This window comes from Tamandua tetradactyla, chromosome 6 (genome assembly GCF_023851605.1).
Source record: "Tamandua tetradactyla isolate mTamTet1 chromosome 6, mTamTet1.pri, whole genome shotgun sequence".
NCBI lineage: Eukaryota > Metazoa > Chordata > Mammalia > Pilosa > Myrmecophagidae > Tamandua > Tamandua tetradactyla.
Window position 1 is genome coordinate 86,482,675 of NC_135332.1, and position 19,555 is coordinate 86,502,229.

A 19,555-nucleotide genomic window follows, 5' to 3' on the forward strand; every position below is an offset into this window, starting at 1 on the left:
TAAGTCTTTATAATCCCTGATTAGGCTTATTCCTAGATAGCAGATTCTTTTGGTTGCTATTTTGAATCTAATTTTTTCCTTAATTGTCTCCTCAGATCATTCCTGTGTATAGGAACATTACTGCTTTTTGTACGTTAATCTTGTATTCCTCCACTTTGCTGAATGTGTTTATTAGCTCATGTAGCTTTGTCATAGATTTCTCAGAGTTTTTAAAGTATAGGATCGTGTTCTCTACAAACAATGTAAGTTTTACTTCTTCCTTTCCTATTTGAATGTCTTCTTTTTCTTTCTTCTCTCTAATTGCTCTAGCCAAGACTTCTAGTACAGTGTTGGATAATAGTGGTGACCGTGGGCATTCTTGTCTTATTCCCGATATTAGAGGGAATGCTCTTAGTCTCTTGCCATTAATTATGATGCTGGCTAAAGGTTTTTCATATTTGCCCTTTATGATATCGAGGAAGTTTCCTTCAATTCCTACCTTTTGAAGTGTTCTTATCAGAAGGAATGCTGAAATGTGTTAAATGCATTTTCAGCATCAAATGATATGATCATATGTTTTTCTCTTTTGATATATTTATTGTACTGTATTACGTTGATTGGTTTTCTTGTGTTGAGCCACTTTTGTTATAAACTGGGGGTATAAACCCCACTTAGTTGTGGTGCGTAATTCTTTTAATGTGTCATTGGATTTAATTTGCTAGTGTTTTGTAGAGAGTTTTTGCATTTATATTCATTAGGGAGTTTGGTCTGTAGTTTTACTTTTTAATAGACTTTTAGTCTATTTTATGTGATGTCTGTATAGCTACTCCTAACAGCTTATATAGAACAACTTTTTCCATCCTTTTACTTTCAGTCTATTTGTGTCCTTGGGTGCATGATGCATCTTTTGTAAACATAATATAGATGGATTAGATTTCTTTTTTTTAAAATTTTTTATTAATTAAAAAAAAATTACAAGAAGCACAAACATTCCCAACACTTACACTCAGCAATTCACAATATCATCACATAGTTGCATATTCATCATCATGATCATTTCCCAGACATTTGCATCAATTCAGAAAAAGACATAAAAAGACAACAGAAAAATAAAACAACAGAAAAAAAAATTTTACATACCATACCCCTTACCCCTCATTTTCATTGATCACTAGCATTTCAAACTGAATTTATTTTAGCATTTGTTCCCCCTATTATTTATTTTTATTCCATATATTCTACTCATCTGTTGACAAGTAGATAAAAGGAGCATCAGACACAAGGTTTTCACAATCACACAGTCACATTGTGAAAACTATATCGTTATACAATCATCATCAAGAAACATGGCTACTGGAACACAGCTCTACATTTTCAGGCAGTTCCCTCCAGCCTTTCCATTACATCTTGAATAACAAGATGATATCTACTTGATGCATGAGAATAACCTCCAAGATAACCTCTCAACTCTGTTTGGAATCTCTCAGCCATTGACACTTTGTCTCATTTCCCTCTTCCCCCTTTTGGTCGAGAAGTTTTTCTCAATCCCTTGATGCTAAGTCTTAGCTCATTCTAGGGTTTTTCTCAATCCCTTGATGCTGACTCTCCTCTCATTCCAAGATCTCTGTCCCACGTTGCCAGGAAGGTCCACACCCCTGGGAGTCATGTCCCACGTAGAGAGGGGTAGGGTGGTGAGACTGCTCATTGTGTTGGCTGGAGAGAGGGGCCACATCTGAGCAACAAAAGAGGCTCTCTTGGGGGTGACTCTTAGGCCTAAATTTTAAGCAGACTTGACCTATCCTTTGTGAGGTTAAGTTTCATATGAACAAACCCCAAGCCTGGGGGCTCAGCCTGTAGCTTTGGTTGTCCACAGTGCTTGTGAGAATATCAAGAATTCAACTTGGGGAAGTTGAATTTCTCCCTGTTCTCTGGATCAGATTTCTTAATGCATTCTGCTGATCTGTACCTTTTAATTGGTGAGTTTGGTTTGTTAACATTCAAAGTTATTACTGTAAAGGCACCTCTTAAATCAACCATCTTATTCTTTGGATTTTGATAGATCTGTATATTCTTTTCCTTCTTTCTCTTTTTATTCATTAACCTTGCTGGTACTCTTCAATTCAGTGCACTTCTTCAGACCTCCCTCTCCTGTCCTTTTTTTTTTTTTCAGTTGACGAACTCCATTTAGTATTTCCTGTAGGGCAGGTCTCTTGTTGACTAGGTCTCTCAGTCTTTGTCTTTGAAGATTTTAATCTCTCCCTCAACTTTGTAGGATAACTTGGCTGTATAAAGAATTCTTGGCTGAAACCCCAACCCAAACCATTCCAGCCAATCCTATAGAACACCTAGGGCAGTATATAAGATTCTACAAAAGTTCCATGCACTCAAGTAACTTTCCAGAAACCTATAACCTCCAAATTGATCCCTGGACCAGATAAGTCCTGAAACCTAGAGGGACCATCCTCTCCAGAACGTCAGCTAGTTCCATCTCCCTACCCCATATTATTGATGGCCCCTTCCAACGTGAAAATGCTAGAATAGGTATGGCCCAGATACCCCTAAAGAGTGGGATAGAAAGATCAAAGATGATGGTGGACTTAAACAGAGAAGGTAGAGTTTAACAAGCACATGTGATTGCTGAATCATTGTGTTGATCTCCAGTATCTTAGAACAGCTATAAACAAAAACTTAGAATTGTGGAATTGTTACCCATACCAAACTGAAATCTTTTCTACAACTAATTGTTGCATTGTCCTTTGAAATTTATTGCTTTTTTGTGTATATGTTATTTTTCACACACAAAAAAATTCGATTGTGATGATACAAAAAAATATTTATTCCTTCTAGCCTCCAATGTTCTGGATCAACTAGAAGGAAAAAATCTGAGATAATGGTATGGTAGCCCATGACAAACTCTGGAATCTGTCCTGTAACTATTTGTTGAAGGGTGAAAACTATTGCTTTTTTCTTTTCTTGCTTTGTATATATGTTATATACAGTAAAAAAATTTTTTAAAAATTATGTTAATAAACTTTTAAAAATCCTATAAAAATTCAGGAATTCTTGGCTGGAAGTCTTTCTCGTTCAGGATTGTAAATTTATCTATCACTGCCTTCTTGTTTCCATGGTGCCTGTTGAGTAGTCCAAACCCAGTCTTAACATGTTTTCCCTTGCATATAGTAGGTTGCTTTTCTCATACTGCATTTAGGACTTTCTGCTTCTCTTCAATATTTAACAATTTAATTAGCATGTATCTTGGAGTAGGCCTATTTATTTCCCCGTTTGGAGTTCCTTGGCCCTCTTTAATTTGCGTGTTTATGTCATGTCATTTATAAGGGTTGGAAAGTTTTGCCTCATTATATCTTCCACTAACCTTCTCAGCCCTTTGCACTTCTCCTCTCCTTCTAGGACACCAGTGATTCTTATATTTGTATGCCTTTTGTTTTCCATCATTTCCCAAGAATCGGTTCCATTTTTTTTTCTGTCTTTTTTTGCCATTTGTTCTTTGAGTGCTCTAGTTTAATTGTATTGTCTTCTCACTCAGTTATTCTTCTGCTTCCTCAAATCTGCTATCGTGTTTCTAGTTATTTCTCATTTTGCCTACTGTATCTTTCATTTCTGTAAGATCTGTTTTTCTGTTTAATCTTTTGAATTCTTTATGCTCTTCTTTAGTCTTCCTATTATCCTTTAACTTCTTTATAAATATCCTTGAGTCATTCTGCGTTCCGTGTCCCCTGTGGTTTTTGGTTTGGTTGTTTGGCTGGGGTCACTTCTCCCTGGACCTTCACGTGCTTTGTGATTTTCTTTTGTGTTCAGGGCATTTAATTATCTTAATAAGATTTTGCAATTTGATTTCCTTCACTTGTCTGAAGTTCTGTATTTACTTGGTTTTGCATTGAAGGTTCCGTTTTGCACTTGTTTTATCAGTAATTCCCTGCCAAACCAAGGCCTGGATCTCATATGGGGGGTTCGGTTTGAAGGGCTATTAAAAGCTAACAGGTGTGTGTCAGTAGTTCAGTAGCAGAACACCACCTACGCGGGAGACCCAGGTTCAACTCCTGTTCCGTGCACTCAAATAAATAAATAAAAATCATACACACACTAAAACGTACATCAGCAATAGTAGGCCCCCAAATCTGAAGCAGACATATGAAGGTATTTTGGGAATGAACTTAGCTGGTGCCCATAGAAGAGAGAAGAAATAATCAAATAAATAAAAAGTAAGAAATAAATAGATCATATACATATATAAAAATCAATAAAATGAAAAATAATACATATAGAAAAAATGTATTAAAACAAGACTGTGCACATACTGCGATTGCCTGACTGCAGTGGCCACCTGGGAAGATGGTGTGTGTGGTGGGGGGTCTGCTCCTGCCCAGCGGCAGAGCAGCTGATCACAGCACCTGGCACCATGCGCTATGGAATGGCTGTTCATGGTACCTGGTGGGGTGAGTGATCCCAGTGTCTGGGGGCATGGTTTTTCACAGTGAACAGTTAGGCATGCTTCTAGGCTCCCCATGGTGCTGCTGGCTGTGTAGCTGTGTATGGAATTTTCCCCAACCAGTAGCTGAGGCAGGATAGAGCTCTGCTCTATCTCCTCTGAATAGTCTGCTTCCTTGGATCTTTACCTCCCCATGCACAGCCACCCACCCTCAGTGGGGTCATGACTGATCAAACTCACCTGCTCTCCCCATCCTGGTCTCTGCACCTCTCTCCTCCCTATGAAGTATTGAATACTCTCTTCAGTCACTCATCTCCCCAAGACAGCAGTCCCTGTCATTTTTTTCCTGTCCCCTATATTATTCTTTGGAGTAGGGGTGAAGCAAGTCTCCCTACTCTGCCATCTTCTTGGAAGTCTGATTTTTTATTTTTTATAACTGAAAAATGTAGAGCATGGAAGACATTCATATTCACCACAAGGGGTCCTCTTGATACTACACGGCCTTCATAGTGTAGCTTGATGCTTGTGACCTCAATGCCTGGTTTTTACATCCTTGTTCCTTTATAGTCTTGTCAGTGGTTTTCTTTGTTTCACAGTTATCTTTTTTTGGAAAACATGCTCATGGGATTCTGTTGCTATTTGGCAAATACAGCATGACTGATCAAACTATGGATAAATTGGTTATGTTGGATAAAAAAAAAATTTACGGTGGCAAAATGATCAAGTAAAATGATTGTGTGTATGTGTGTTAAATAAAAGTTCTATAGTTGTTTTGAGCAATGACAACATTAAAATAAATAACTACTTGGTCATCTTTGGATTGGTATAATTTTTTTGTCCAACACAAGCAAAAAACATCTGTGTTATAATATGTATGGTCAGGTTGAAAATTGTGGTTAGTTTCTTATTTTGTGGTCATCATGCCTCTACCACTATATTTGAAAAGTTAAAATAGTATCTTACAATTTCAAAAGCTTTTTTCCCCCAACTTGATAGGAATTAACCTCCCAGCATTTTCTAAAACTAATAGGATTTAGCTTTGATCTTCTATTTTTATGACAAAACAAAAATAAGTTTAATTACCGGTTTAATATTGCTCAGGTTAAAAATAAAAAATATAGAGGGTTTTTTTTCTCTGTTTTATGGATAATGAAAGGAGGTGGTTTTATGCCATTATATTTGAAATTACTTGAGAATGAAATTTTCTTAGGTCTAACTTTTGTCCTACCCACTGGAAAAAGCTAATAAATATTATTTTTAAAGAGTTACATATTCCTGCCTATTTTGTGTATTTCAGCCTTGCTTAATTCAATGATTGTATTTGTTTTCTGGTGATTTTGATGTATCTCTCAAGTGCCAGCTAGATGCCTAGAGTGTGCCATGATGACTTTTATCTGAATTTGCCCTGGATCAGGGTTGTTTACCCCAGAGGGCTATGTGAAACTCAGAACTGGTGGGTTAGGAGGTAAAAGAAGCATTAGAGCAGTTGATCAGTTTATCTTGCATTTCATATTCTTGCTGTGGGCATGTCTTTCTTTGTCCCTTTGTTCTCACTGACTCATTGGTCCTTGTTGACAGTCGGGGCCTCTGTCCTATTCTGTGTGGCTGTGATAGAGTGGTAACTTAAGATTGTGGTCTTCCTGGTCTCCGCTCAGCTTTTAGTTCAATTAAGTTCTTGGTTTGTCACACGTGGATTATAGCATCACCTAACTTGATGACTTTAAAAAAAATTATTTATTAATTAAAAAAATTAACAAACAAAAACATTAACATATCATTCCATTTTACATATATATTGATGACATTTTAATTGAGAAAGTAGGCATAAAGCACTATAGCATGTTGGTGATGTACCCAAAGACTGTAGGGCCAAACTGCCTGAATTTGATTTCCAGCTTCGCTACTTAAGAGCTGTATGAATTTGAACAAGTTATTAACCTCTCTGTGTTTCAGTTTCTTCACCCAGTTGTTAATGATAAGTAAAGTACTTGGAACAGTGTGTCCTCATTATCTCTTCAGTATCATTATACTTTCATTATCATTGATACTGCAGTGTGGCTGGTTATAGTGAACTCTAAACAGGTGATGGGTGTTGTTATTGGCTTTTTTCCACACAGGAAGAAGCTGAGGGTCATGATGGCAAAATTATCTCATTGTCTTACAGGTAAATGGGTCTCCCTTGTGTCTTCCAATTGTAAATTCAGCGCCTCATTTGGCTTTCCCAGTTACTCAAGAGTAACAGAAGGGAGATACAGAAATTGTAATGAGACTTTGAAAGGGAAGTAAAACCAACCCCACAACCTGTTGGAATGTGTTGTTTTGAGACCTATTGTCTATCTCCAGCAGGTGATATCTTCCATTATGACTAAATTATTTAGTCTTTACTAAGTCATAATTTTTGTTGATAGACTAGAATTTTCAATAAAATTATGTTTTTGCTGTGGAGGTGGTGAGATACAGTGACATAAGATCATTTCCTTTACCATATTACTCTACAGTTGCTCTCCTCTGATTTTCCTGAGGGTCTGCCTTCTTGTTATCAGTCTTTCTCTTCCAATCTTGACCACATTCCCCATACTGACCACTGACAACAGGCAGACCATAGCTTAGTCTTACCTTGAGGTGGGGTTGTACCCCAGCCCCCTGCCTTTCTCTTAGCCTGTGTCCCCCCCTTCCGCCTCTCCAAGTTTGTGATCATCACTTTGTAGAATCCCTTGCTCCCAGGTGTTGCTTTGTAAAGCCAAAGGACCTGAAAATCAGGTTTAAAAAAATCACACACAGGCCTACCTTTTATGGCTCTTGGGTAATATGAGCTCTTGTACTTTGAGAAGGTTGAAGATCTGTGCTCACTAAAAATAAGTTATTGTTGAAGAGTACATTCAACAAATGTTTGAGTACCTGCTGTGTACCTGTGACTGCTTTAGGCCCTAGTGATGATAGGTGAAGAGCAAATGATGGGAATTTAAAAGCTTTATTCTTAATTTTTAGCAAGAAGAAAATTAGAATACTTATCACCAAACCAGCTACTATTCACACAGTTTTTCTTTGTCCTTAGGCAAGCTGTTTGAACTCTCTGAATCTCATTTTCTTCGTCTGTAAAAATTGGGACATAGCTACTTCAGTGGAATTATGTTAAGGATTTAGTGTGATTATTTTATATGTAAGGGCATCTAGCACAATAACTAGTTCAAGCCTGTTCAGGAATGGCCCGGTTACTCTTTTTACTGTTAGCAACATCACCATCTTTTCTCTTAACTATCCTCTGCTTTTCTCTGCTCTCCCACAAATGTGTTCCCTTACTGCTGCTTCAGTCTGAGTTCTATTTACTCCAACAGCCTTCTTGGTCTCGGCTTCTAGAATATAGACTTAATATTTCTTATCTTTCTAACACTCAAGATCATGCACATTAGGAGGTGGTGATAATTTGGATACTGAATTAAATGATCTGTTAGCTGGAGTGGGTGGGATAGAAAGCCATCATACCCCAGGTGACTCTCAAGTCAGAAACTGGCATCTACCTTTGCTCACCGCTCCCCCTCCATGTTCTTTTCTGTATCCTAAAAAAATCTCAGATTTGTCCTCCTGTGCCCTCCTTCACTGCTGCTGTCTTAGCTTGAATGCTTCACCCCTGGCTTGCACTATTCTGTTCTCTGTTCGGGCGGTCCCATAGTGCCTCTTCCTTCTGGTTTACAAGTTCTTTTTAGGGTGATGTGATATAAGAGTACTGATTGTGCTTAGAAGATGTGAAAATTAGATGCAATTTATATTTGGTGTATGGAATAGATGACCACTAAATGGGAGCTTTTATTATTCCACTTCAGAGCTCTAGAATTCCAGGGTAGACCTTTCTAGGATCGTTTGTTTGCACAATGTATTAATCGATGGTTCATATTAGCCCCATGTCACTCTCAGGGAGGGGTTTAAATGTCATGCTTGCGCACTGTCTGTGCCTTCACTGTGCCCGTCCCATGAGAGCAGCAGTCCTTAGTGAGCCTGGTCTCTCCTGTGGAATGGTGGAAGCTGCAGGTATTTTTTTAGGCCATTCTAATGGGTGTATCTGCTTGCATGCTATGTTCCTTTTCTAGCTTGCTTCCTTGGGTTTTTCTGGAGCCTCTCTCTTCCTGTGCTCCTGGGGTCAGGGTTTGTACTGGTGAATGACGTATTTCCACTGGGGCCTGTATGAGGGTACGTGAACTCTGGCTTCTGTGCGGACCTGGGTGTAAAGGGTGGAGACAAAGCCACAGCCAAGAGCAGAGGGCTGGAAGTAAAAGAGACTGACCAAGGCAGGCCCTCTTGTCTTCCCCAGCCTTTGTTCCTCCTTGTTTCCAGGAGTTAGTGGAGTCATAAACAAAGCCCCTCCGTCATTTTCATGATTAAATATTTGGCTTTTGCTTAGTTTATGGTATGTGCGATTAACAAAATTACCCACATATTGGGAAAGTGGGCGCGTGTTTTATATTTTCTCAAAAAGCAAAGGTGCCAGGGGCCTGGCTCCTTATTACCATCTTGCTGTGGAAGTGGAGTGTGTCCATAGCTAAGTTTTTATATGACCTTAACTCTCTCAGTTTGAATGGAAAAAGTAAGGGCTTTGTATTGTAAGAGAGTTTTAGTACAGAGTCTAAGGCTGTTTTTCTGTCCTACTTACACATTATGAGCTTATTACTCACTAACCTCACAAAATTTATGAAGCAGGGAAAAGAAATCAAGTGTCTTGGGTCCCTCAATATTCCCTAAGCTAATTTTAAAAGAATCTATCACAGGTTCTTGCCTTTATGTGTTTTATAGATAGTTTTATAAATTTATAAAATTACTACAAACATATCAATCTGCAAATATATTTTGTCTCAAAAATATGTGGGTTCTACAGACATGTATTTTACAGACTTTTTTTTTTATACATACTAAGAACTTTTTTCCCCCTGAAATCCTTATTTCACCAGGATAATTATTTTAAATCTAAACTCAGAATCGGCTGATAAAATGCCAAAGGCATGACTTTGAAAACAAAATTATTTTAAGAGCCATCTATAGGCATGATCTGGGTCAGATTTGATTTGCTGCATAGTCAGTTTTAGAATCTGCTGTGAGTTTAGTAAACAGAGGTCTGTTGGATGAATTGAACAGAAGGGTGAGATTAGCATATTAATTAGGTGCTTGCTAATGGCTTTTTTCTCCTCTTCTCTTCCCTCCCTCCCCTCCCTTCTTTCCTTCCCTGAATGAATCTAGGAATACAGACCCATAGGGTCATGTTACTAGCTGGTTTCATTCTGTTCAGTAGCTTAATCTGGCCAGGATGGTCTGTGTTTCAGATTGCAGAAGCATGAGAAGATTCTGTAACTGAGAGGCATTCTTCAAGCGGCTGGAAAGTATTTCAGAAGGAACACCTACCAAATTTTACTTCAGACTGTGAGAAAAGGTGCACACAGGGGAAGCTTAATCTTGCTTGTGGATCGAATGATTTCAAGTGACTAGCTTCCCTTCCTCACAGCCCTGCAGGAGCAAGTACTATTGGAGAGATGAATTGGGACTTTGGGAGCTGACTCCTGGCTTGATCTCTATAGGATTGGGTGTATGTTGTTGCAACTGGCAGGCCAAGAGGCCCTGAGACCAGCAGGTGCCAGCTATATGGAGAAAAGCGGCTGTAGTCCATTTCCAATGTGTTGGGCTAAAGGTATAAATAACTTATAAATCTGTATAAATCTGTTCAGTCTAAATCTTATTTAAATTCATTGTTCTGCACTACAAGATCAGAGTTTTTTCCAAATAGATTTATAATCATAATTTGAGAAAAAATGGAAATTGATGTGGTATGGGTTTGCAGCTATTCCATACAATGTTTTTTCAAATAGTAGATAAAAAATGCTTTTATAGAAATGTGTTTTAAATGAGTAATCTTCTTATGTTCTTTCTTGTATCTCTTAAAGTTTTATTTTTTCCTTTTAATTAGGATATCCATATCCTTTCTGTGATATTGAAGTTTTTAAAGAATAATTACATTAATTTTAATTTAAATAGGACTGTAGAATAAAAGATTAACATGGATTTTCTTATATCAAAAATTGATTTCCTTTACTCACTGTAAAAAGTGTATTTCATTTGAAACTCCATGTTGTAAAGTGGGCTTTTCTTTTTCTGTAAGGATCAATACTGTGGTGTTTAAGTTTTTTAGTTTTTTTAAATTCATGTAAAAATTTACAATTTTAGTTGTAACATTCAAGACAATATTTGGGAGGCATGCTTTGAAACGTAAAAATGCCGTAGAATTCATGTGTAAATGAAACTAAATAAGTTTAGCTACTTTGCCTAAAGTAGTAGTGAATAGTTAACTTAGAAGATTAAGTGCTTCATGGAGAATTAAAAAAATATATGTTAATCCATTTAAGGGCGGTTTTTTTTAAAGGAGGAAACTACACTGAGTGAAAAGCTGCAGTCTTATAAGAAGAGCGATGGACTGATGAGATTTAGCTTTTAGGTTAAAATTTTAGTGCTACCCCATGATATTGGGGTAACACCAGACAATTTCACCATTAGATTTGTTTTCATTATCATCTATTTCTTTTTTTCTAGACTCTTAAACATTTATAAAATATATGGTATTAGAACTTTTATTAGATAGTACCTGATTAAAACATGTCACGCGATAACATAAATAGATATTCAAAGTTAAGGTTCTACAGTTAAGCTCAAACTCTTGAATTTTAAAGAGCGGTGGGTATGGGAGCTTTGGCTAATTACAACTCTTCAACCTCAGTACTGTGTAGCAAAGTTTCGCCTGACCAGTGCTCAGAGGCAAAGAGTTCTATGCTTGTTGGAAATGTTGATCTTATGCAGACTTGTTGGGGTTCATTTGTATAATGCCACCTCTGTTGTATGTGGTAGCTTTCTGTTGGCACTGATCACACGTTATTAGGCACTCAGCTGTTACTGCCAAGGTCTAGGCCAGATTCAAGGTCTGTAAATCAAGTAGCAATGGGATATTAAGTAATTAGTTACTAGGTTTCTTTTTATTCAGAGTGACTTTAGAAATGTGAACTTTGTCAGAAAAGAAAGCATTGTTGCTCACCCCTTAACGATTGAAGAACCTGTATTTCCATTATGTTTGCTTACAGTCAGAGCAAATGAGCAGAACCATTTTTAATATAAATCTGCATTATGTTGGAGATCAGGGTGGGGTGAGAAAAAGCAGAACTGAGATGGGAAAAGCCAAAATGAGAGAGAGGTAAGGTTTGGAACCGGTTTCATTTGTAGGACAGAAGCAGGCTCTCTCTTATGTTAAATGATCCTGCTTTTGGATCTTTCAAGGGGAGTTCTGATAACACTGAGGAATGTGTTGTTCCATCCCCTTCTTGGGACTGAGCACACACTACAGCCTGCAGGTATCTTAGTCAATTTCCTCTCTGCCTTCTCATTTTTACTCTCTTGAAGCAGGGCAGGAAGGCAGGCAAACTTATACTTTTGTGCTGGATTAATTTTTGTCTGTATAATAACGACAGAGGTACTGGTGTATAGGAATTGGCTGAATTGGGTATTTTCAAGTATAAAAGTTACAACTTTAAGATCAAGAAGAAATGAAAAGCTAAAAACCAAAAAAAAAAAAATTTATGAGTCTTATTTGCAATTAGACATTCTAAACCACACATTTGGTTTTATCAGTCACATTAACCTCAGCATAGCTGTGTCTCAATTTAAGAAGAAATAATAAATATTTATCAGAACAGGTTCAAAATAATAAAGCAGACCTATATTTGTATACTTTAGCTTGAAACCTTTAAGTTACCTTTAAAACACTCTGGTGTCCTTCCTACAACAAAGTTGCACTGTTGAATTTATTGTTAAGAATTCACCTTAGATCCCACATAAGGAAGATTATATTTTAAAGTATTTAAAATGGCTTCTATACTTTGTATTCAACTATATCATGATTCTCTGGACTTAAGGACAATTTTTATTCACAGTATTGAATTATATGTAAATGTTCATAGAGCTGTGTTAAGTTACAAGAGTTTCAAATGTAGAAAGCCCTATTTGGAAGATTTTTGACTGTATCAGTGTTTTTTTTCACCCTTTTCAAAGGCTGCATAGGAGTAAGGAGGTGTCAGATGGGTTGTTGGGGTGCATTTGTTGATTTCTTCAACTAGATCTTTCAGTAGTAGATTGAAATGGATGTACCACAATAGATCATTTGTGTGATTCTGGATCCTGGAATTGAAGTCATGCTTATTCTGTATGGCTATTTTAAACACCATTTATGTATATGCAAACCATTCTGTATACTGCCCATCTTTCCTTTTGTGTCTCAGAATCTAGTGGCCAACTGCCCCTTAATGTGTACATTTGTATTTTTCAGAAGTATTGATACTGCCCTTGATCGAAGAGGCTCTAAATTCTTGCCGCTAAAATGTATTCCTGCTCCAGTCTTCCCTATCTTAGTAATCGTATTGACCCCAGTCTGCAGGGTTATTCCTGCCAGAAACCTGAGAGGTCTCTTTTTGGTTCTGCCTCCAGTATGTGTTTTGAACTCTTCCCATTCTTGCCCTCTCTGTCCCCGGTGTCTTTGGCCCGTGTGACCTTCATCTCTCTCCAAGCTGTGGGAGCAGCCTCCTGACTGATCTTCCTTCCTGCACACATGGCCAACCTTTGAACAGCAGCCAGAGTGATTTTGTAAAAACATAAACCTGATGTTATTTTCCTGGTTAATGCTCCTCAGTAGCTTCTTAAGAGACTTGCATCTAGCCCAAACTCCTGGATATGGCCTAAAAGGCTTTTTGTGATTCAGTTTCTTCCTGCCTGCTCCAGAGGGGCCAGTACCCTCATACTCATTAATGGTCCAGTTATTTTGGCTTTTCAGTTCCTCAGAGTTCAGATCCTGCTCTTGCCTCTTCCTGGAACCATCTTCTCTTCATTCTCCTAGCCAACTCCCCTGAATTTCCAAGGTCTCAGCTTAAACAATCTGTCCTCCCTCTCAGTCTAAACAGATTTCTTCCTGTTATTCTCTCCTGTAGCTTTCTCTTCTGATCCTGTACAGTCTTTACTGTGATTTGTAATTATATAGGTTTTTTTGTTTGGTTTTTGTCTTCTTTCCTAGATTGTAAATTTAACGTGGCCAGGGATTATGTCAGGTGTTTACTCCTTGTCAAGTATTTGGCACAAATGGATGTACTTTAGTGAATGAATAAATTCTAGATAGGGTTAGCTTTGTTTTAAAGGCTCCTGCAGAACTAAAATCCTGTGGCTAATATATTGTTTTGTACGCAAGTCTGGTTTTAGACACATTGAATTGTCAGGAAAAAAGTTTCCATAGCAAACTGTGGCCACTCCAATTGCTTGGGTTTTATAGATTATGTTTTTCTTCTTTCAGGATAAAAAGTATATTCTCAGGGTTTAACAGAGCACTGTATGGGTTGTTAATAAATGAATGAACCTTTATGGTGATACTTTGGTCTGGAGATATTGTCAGTCCCCTTAGACTTGTTGGAATATTTCAGTTATATTACACAATTTCTTTCTGCTTGAGCTCAAATGGTGACTGTTTTTTCAAGGAGAGCTGTGTTTTTATAATAACAGCGAAAATTTATTCAGCGTGTAGTACATTCCACATGCACTATTCTAAGCATTACACATGCACACAAATACATAAATATTAGTCCACTTAATTATCACAAAACCCTCTGAGATGAGAATTATCTTTATCCCCCATTTTACAGATGAGAAAATAGAGACACTGAGAGATTAGGTAGTTTAACATTAGTTGCTCAGCTAATAAAACACAGAGCTGGATTTTGAACAGTGGTAATCTGACTCTCTTACCTATATTCTTAGTCCCTCTGCTATACAACACCAAATGGGAAAACGGTGGTACTGTAACGTTATTGTCTGTTTTGTGTAATTTTTGCATGTTATTGGGTTATAAGAAACATACCTTCTAATTTCTGATCTTTTCTTAAGGCACTGTTTGTTAGTTCCGTAAGTATCTGTTGAGCACTTTGTATACAAGCCAGCTGTTGGGATTTGGGTTGTGCCAGTGAGCAGGAGGTGCTCCCCTCCCCTCTTCATGGGGTCTGTCTTCTAAACAAGACAAAACAGTAACCAGTGAAGATGGTGAGGCCAGATCACAGTCTTAAATACTATGCTCTAGGTGGGCTGTCTCATAAAGATGCAGCTTATGAAGACATGAGAGAAATGAGGGAGTTAGCCAAGGGGAAATCTGGAGGTAGAAACTTCCAGGCATAGGCTCTTGGAGGGGAGAAGGACAGTGTGGTCTGATAGTGAATGAGGAGTTGTGAAGTCTTCACTGTTCTTTTCCCTGTTCTGTCTTGCCAGTAGTGGTGTCCTTTACCAGAAAACATAGGCATTGAATAAAAGGGAGGCCCACTAGAAATAACCATCCTAACTGCAAATAAGCAGCAGAGCAGTTCTATTCCACACGCCTTAAAATCAGCCCATCGCAAAGCAATGACTTGTTCCTCTAGCAAGGCACATACGTGTTCTTCTAACAGATGGATCTCAGGGGGGTTCTTGTGTCTGGCACCTTACCTGGGAGTTGCCTCCCTGTTCCTCAGCTACTGGTTTGGGATCATAGCCAGTGGATCTGAAAAGTGGAGTTAATCGACTAGTTGGGGAGACAGATAAAAAATAAATATATCGGCGGGCCGCGGTGGCTCAGCGGGCAAGGTGCTTGCCTGCTATGCCGGAGGACCTCGGTTCGATTCCCGGCCCCAGCCCATGTAACAAAAACGGAGAAACAGAATACAATAAAAAACAAGAAAATGTTTAAAAATGTTTCCCTTTCTTCCTTCCTTCCTTCCTTCTATCCTTCCTTCCTTCTCTCTGTCTTTCCTTTAAAAAAAAAAAAAAAAAAAAAAAAAAAAAAAAAAAAAAAAAAAAAAAAAAAATAAATATATCAATAATGTAAATTATTTTAGAATATTTATATAATTTTGTATATTATATAATTATGTAAATATTTAAGTATCTAAATATACATGAATCAATAGTAGTAAGTATTAAATGCTTTTCAGAGGCGTGAATAAATTATCTGAGTGCACAGCCCAAGATACACACTCAGGAAGTGTTGAACTAAGTTCCAGTACATTCTCTCTCTACTCCAAGAGTGGAGGGATGGACTTCTGGGTCAAGATGGCAGCTTAACAACGTGCTCATTTTAGTTTGTCCTCCAGAACAACTACTAAATAACCAGAAACAGTACAGAACAGCTCCCGGAGCCACGATAGTGACCGGACATGCAGCGTACCCCAGTCTGGACCAGCTGGACCAGCTGCGAGCCCCCCCCAGAACTGTGAGTTCCCAAAGCTGTGGGGGCCAGTGCCCCTCCCCCACAGACCACTTCCCAGAGGGGAAAGGAAAGAACTTTACCAGCACAATCAAACGCCAATTGTGGAACTAATTAACAAATTCTGACTACTAAAAATAGGCCCCCAGTTAGGTGAACCTGATCAAAGCGGAGGTTGCTCATTTTTGCCCCGGCCCCAAGGGCGCAGGACTGACAGAAAAAGGGGGAAAAAAAAGAAGGAAATAGGTTTTTGTGGCTGTGTATCTACAAAGGCTTGACTACCTCTGGATACAGTGGCAGGACTTTTCAGGCTGCAACTGCCCCAGGCATAGGCAGAAATGAGCTTTTTGGGGGACTTATATGGAGTCTGTGCCTTCCCCAGGGGAGGGGTGAAGCCCCACCCAGGTGGAATCCCTCCATCAAGGAATTCAGACACCAGGGCTTGGTAATTTGAAACCATTAAAACCAGCCTACAACCTCTCCTCTGTCTCCACCACGCCCCCAGCAGGGAGAGTCTGCCAAAGTTAAAGGTACCGCATCATCTTATGCTGGTGGGACCTGCAGTCAGACAAATGCCACATACTGGGCAGGATAAGAAAAACAGAGTCCAGAGACTTCACAGGAAAGTCTTTCAACCTGCTGGGTCTCACCCTCAGGGAAAACTGATGCAGGTGACTCTTTCCTCCTGATAGGAGGCCAGTTTGGTCTGGGAAAATCTGGCTGGGGTCTATAATATCTAAGTAGACCCTCCTAAGTGTGTGTGGGGGAAAGGCACCATACAAGCAGGGCAAGAAACAAGAAAACAAGAACTGAAAAATTCCCTCTGTTAAACAAAACTTAAGCTAGAGGTCCAGATAAAGCTGAACAGAATGTCAAAGAACAGATAGACAACAAATTCATCCAACAAGAAAACCCTAGATAAAAAAAGTGAAAGCAATCTCCAGAATAAACTAATTAAGGTAATTAAATGCCTAAACGCCAGCAAAAAATAACAAATCACACTAGGAAAATTGAAGATATGGCCCAGTCAAAGGAGCAAACCAACAATTCAAATGATATACAGGAGCTGAAACAATTAATTCAGAATGTACGAACAGACATGGAAAACCTCATCAAAAACCAAATCAATGAATTGAGGGAGAATATAAAGAAGGCAAGGAAAGAACAAGAAGAAACTGGAAGTCTGAAAAAACAAATCACAGAATTTATGGGAATTAAAGACACAGTAGGAGAGATGAAAAGAAAATGGAAACCTACAATAGTAGATTTCGAGAGACAGAACATCTGAAATCCAACAAGAAACAGAAACTATAGGGAAAAAATGGAAAAATATGAGCAGGGACTCAGGGAATTGAAAGACAATATGAAGCGCACAAATATACATGTTGTGGGTGTCCCAGAAGGAGAAGGGAAGGGAAAAGGAGGAGAAAAACTAATGGAGAAAATTATCACTGAAAATTTCCCAACTCTTATGAAAGACTTAAAATTACAGATCCAAGAAGTGCAGCGTACCCCAAAGAGAATAGATCCAAATAGACATACTCCAAGACACTTACTAATCAGAATGTCAGAGGTCAAAGAGAAAGAGAGGATCTTGAAAGCAGCAAGAGAAAAGCAATCCATCACATACAAGGGAAGCCCAATAAGACTATGCGCAGATCTCTCAGCAGAAACCATGGAGGCGAGAAGGCAGTGGGATAATATATTTAAATTATTAAAAGAGAAAAACTGCCAACCAAGAATTCTATATCCAGCAAAATTGTCCTTCAAAAATGAGGGAGGGGCCACGGTGGCTCAGCAGGCAAGAATTCAAGAATGCTTGCCTGCCATGCCAGAGGACCCGGGTTCGATTCCTGGTGCCTGCCCATGTAAAAATAAAAAAAAAAAAATGAGAGAGAAATGAAAACATTTTCAGACAAAAAATCACTGAGAGAATTTGTGACCAAGAGACCAGCTCTGCAAGAAATACTAAAGGGAACACTAGAGGCAGATATGAAGACAGAAGAGAGAGGTGTGGAGAAGAGTGTAGAAAGGAAGACTATGAGTAAAGGTAAAAAGAAGGAAAATTAGATATGACATATAAAATCCAGAAGGCAAAATAGTAGAAGAAAGTACTACCCATGCAGTAATAACACTGGATGTTAATGGATTAAACTCTGCAATCAAAAGACATAGTCTGGCAGAATGGATTAAAAAACAGGACCCATCTATATGCTGTCCCTACTGAAAGGACACAAGGCCAGGGACACAAATGGACATTTACACACCAGTGTTTATAGCAGCATTATTAACAATTACCGAGAGATGGAAACAGCCAAAATGTCCATCAACAGACAGTTGGCTAAACAAACTGTGACATTTACATAAGATGGAATATTATGCAGCTGTAAGACAGAATAAAGTTATGAAGTATGTAACAACATGAATGGACCTTAAGGACATTATGCTGAGTATGATTAGCCAGAAACAAAGGGACAAATACTGTATGGTCTCACTGATATGAACTGACATTAGTGAATAAACTTGGAATATTTCCTTGGTAACAGAGATCATCAGGAGATAGAAATAGGGTAGGATATTGGGTAATTGGAGTGAAGGGATAGAGATTGTGCAACAGGACTGAATATAAAAACTCAGAAATGGACAGCACAATATTACCTAACTGTAATACAATTGTATTAAAACACTGAATGAAGCTGCATATGAGAATGATAGAGGGAGAAGGGCTGGGGCATAAATGAAATCACAAAGAAAGATAGACGATAAAGATTGAGATGGTGTAATCTAGGAATGCCTAGAGTGTATAATGATAGTGACTAAATGTACAAATTTAAAAAATGTTTTTGCATGAGGAAGAACAAAAGAATGTCATTACTGCAGAGTGCTGAAAATAGATGGTACTTAATAGTTTAAATTTTCAACTAATGTGTGAGACTAAAGCAAAAAATGTTTATTTGGTACAAATCTATACTTTGACTAGTGCATCTCCTAATATAACTTATGTAGATAGTTGATTGAACACCTTAAGTACATGGAACTTTGTATAGGACATGAGATTTTGTTGGTTTGTCCAGGTGATGCCCTGATGAATCCCAGAATGATTTGATCAGTGACTGGAAAAGGATTTGCAAGCCCCCTTCAGGGAATGGTGAGAGTGGGGAGAAATTCAGCTTCCCCAAGTTGAATTCTTGATATTCTCACAAGCAGTGTGGACAACCAAAGCTATAGGCTGAGCCGCCAGTCTTGGGGTTTGTTCATATGAAACTTAATTAACCCCACAGGGGGATAGATCAAGTCTACTTAAAATTAAGCCTAAGAGTCACCCCCAAGAGAACCTCTTTTGTTGCTCAGATGTGGCCTCTTTCTCTAGCCAACACAGCAAGCAGACTCACCACCCTCCCCCCGTCTACGTGGGACATGACTACCAGGGGTGTGGATCTTCCTGGCAGCGTGGGACAGAAATCCCAGAATGAGCTGAGAAATCCCTTCTCAATCAAGGGATTGAGAAAAACTCTAGAATGAGCTGAGACCCAGCATCAAGGGATTGAGAAAACCTTCTCGACCAAAAGGGGGAAGAGTGAAATGAAACAAAGTGTCAATGGCTGAGAGATTCCAAACAGAGTGGAGAGGTTATCCTGGAGGTTATTCTTATGCATTAAGTAGATATCACCTTGTTTTCAAGATGTAATGAAGAGGCTGGAGGAAACTGCCTGAAAATGTAGAGCTGTGTTCCAGTAGCCATGTTTCTTGATGATGATTGTATAATGATATAGCTTTCACAATGTGACTGTGTGATTATGAAAACCTTGTGTCTGATGCTCCTTTTATCTACCTTGTCA

General features: G+C 38.5%; 1 protein-coding gene across 18 annotated transcripts in view; it reads left to right on the forward strand.

The window, feature by feature from the left end:
- The window catches only part of PTK2 (protein tyrosine kinase 2), a 404,029-nt gene that overhangs the window by 108,990 nt on the left and 275,484 nt on the right, over nucleotides 1-19,555 (forward strand). For 9 of the 18 annotated variants that reach the window (XR_013178148.1, XM_077166701.1, XM_077166702.1 and 6 more), the window contains exon 1: nucleotides 6-10,097. The exons of 8 other annotated variants lie outside the window; for them this stretch is intronic. Coding sequence is in view for 8 of the 10 variants with exons in the window: in XM_077166701.1 (XP_077022816.1) it covers nucleotides 9,998-10,097 (100 nt within the window). In the remaining 2 variants the exon portion in view is untranslated. Of the gene's footprint in view, nucleotides 1-5; nucleotides 10,098-15,591; nucleotides 15,723-19,555 lie in introns of those variants that run through there. One more of the 18 variants, XM_077166686.1, reaches the window with a different exon arrangement.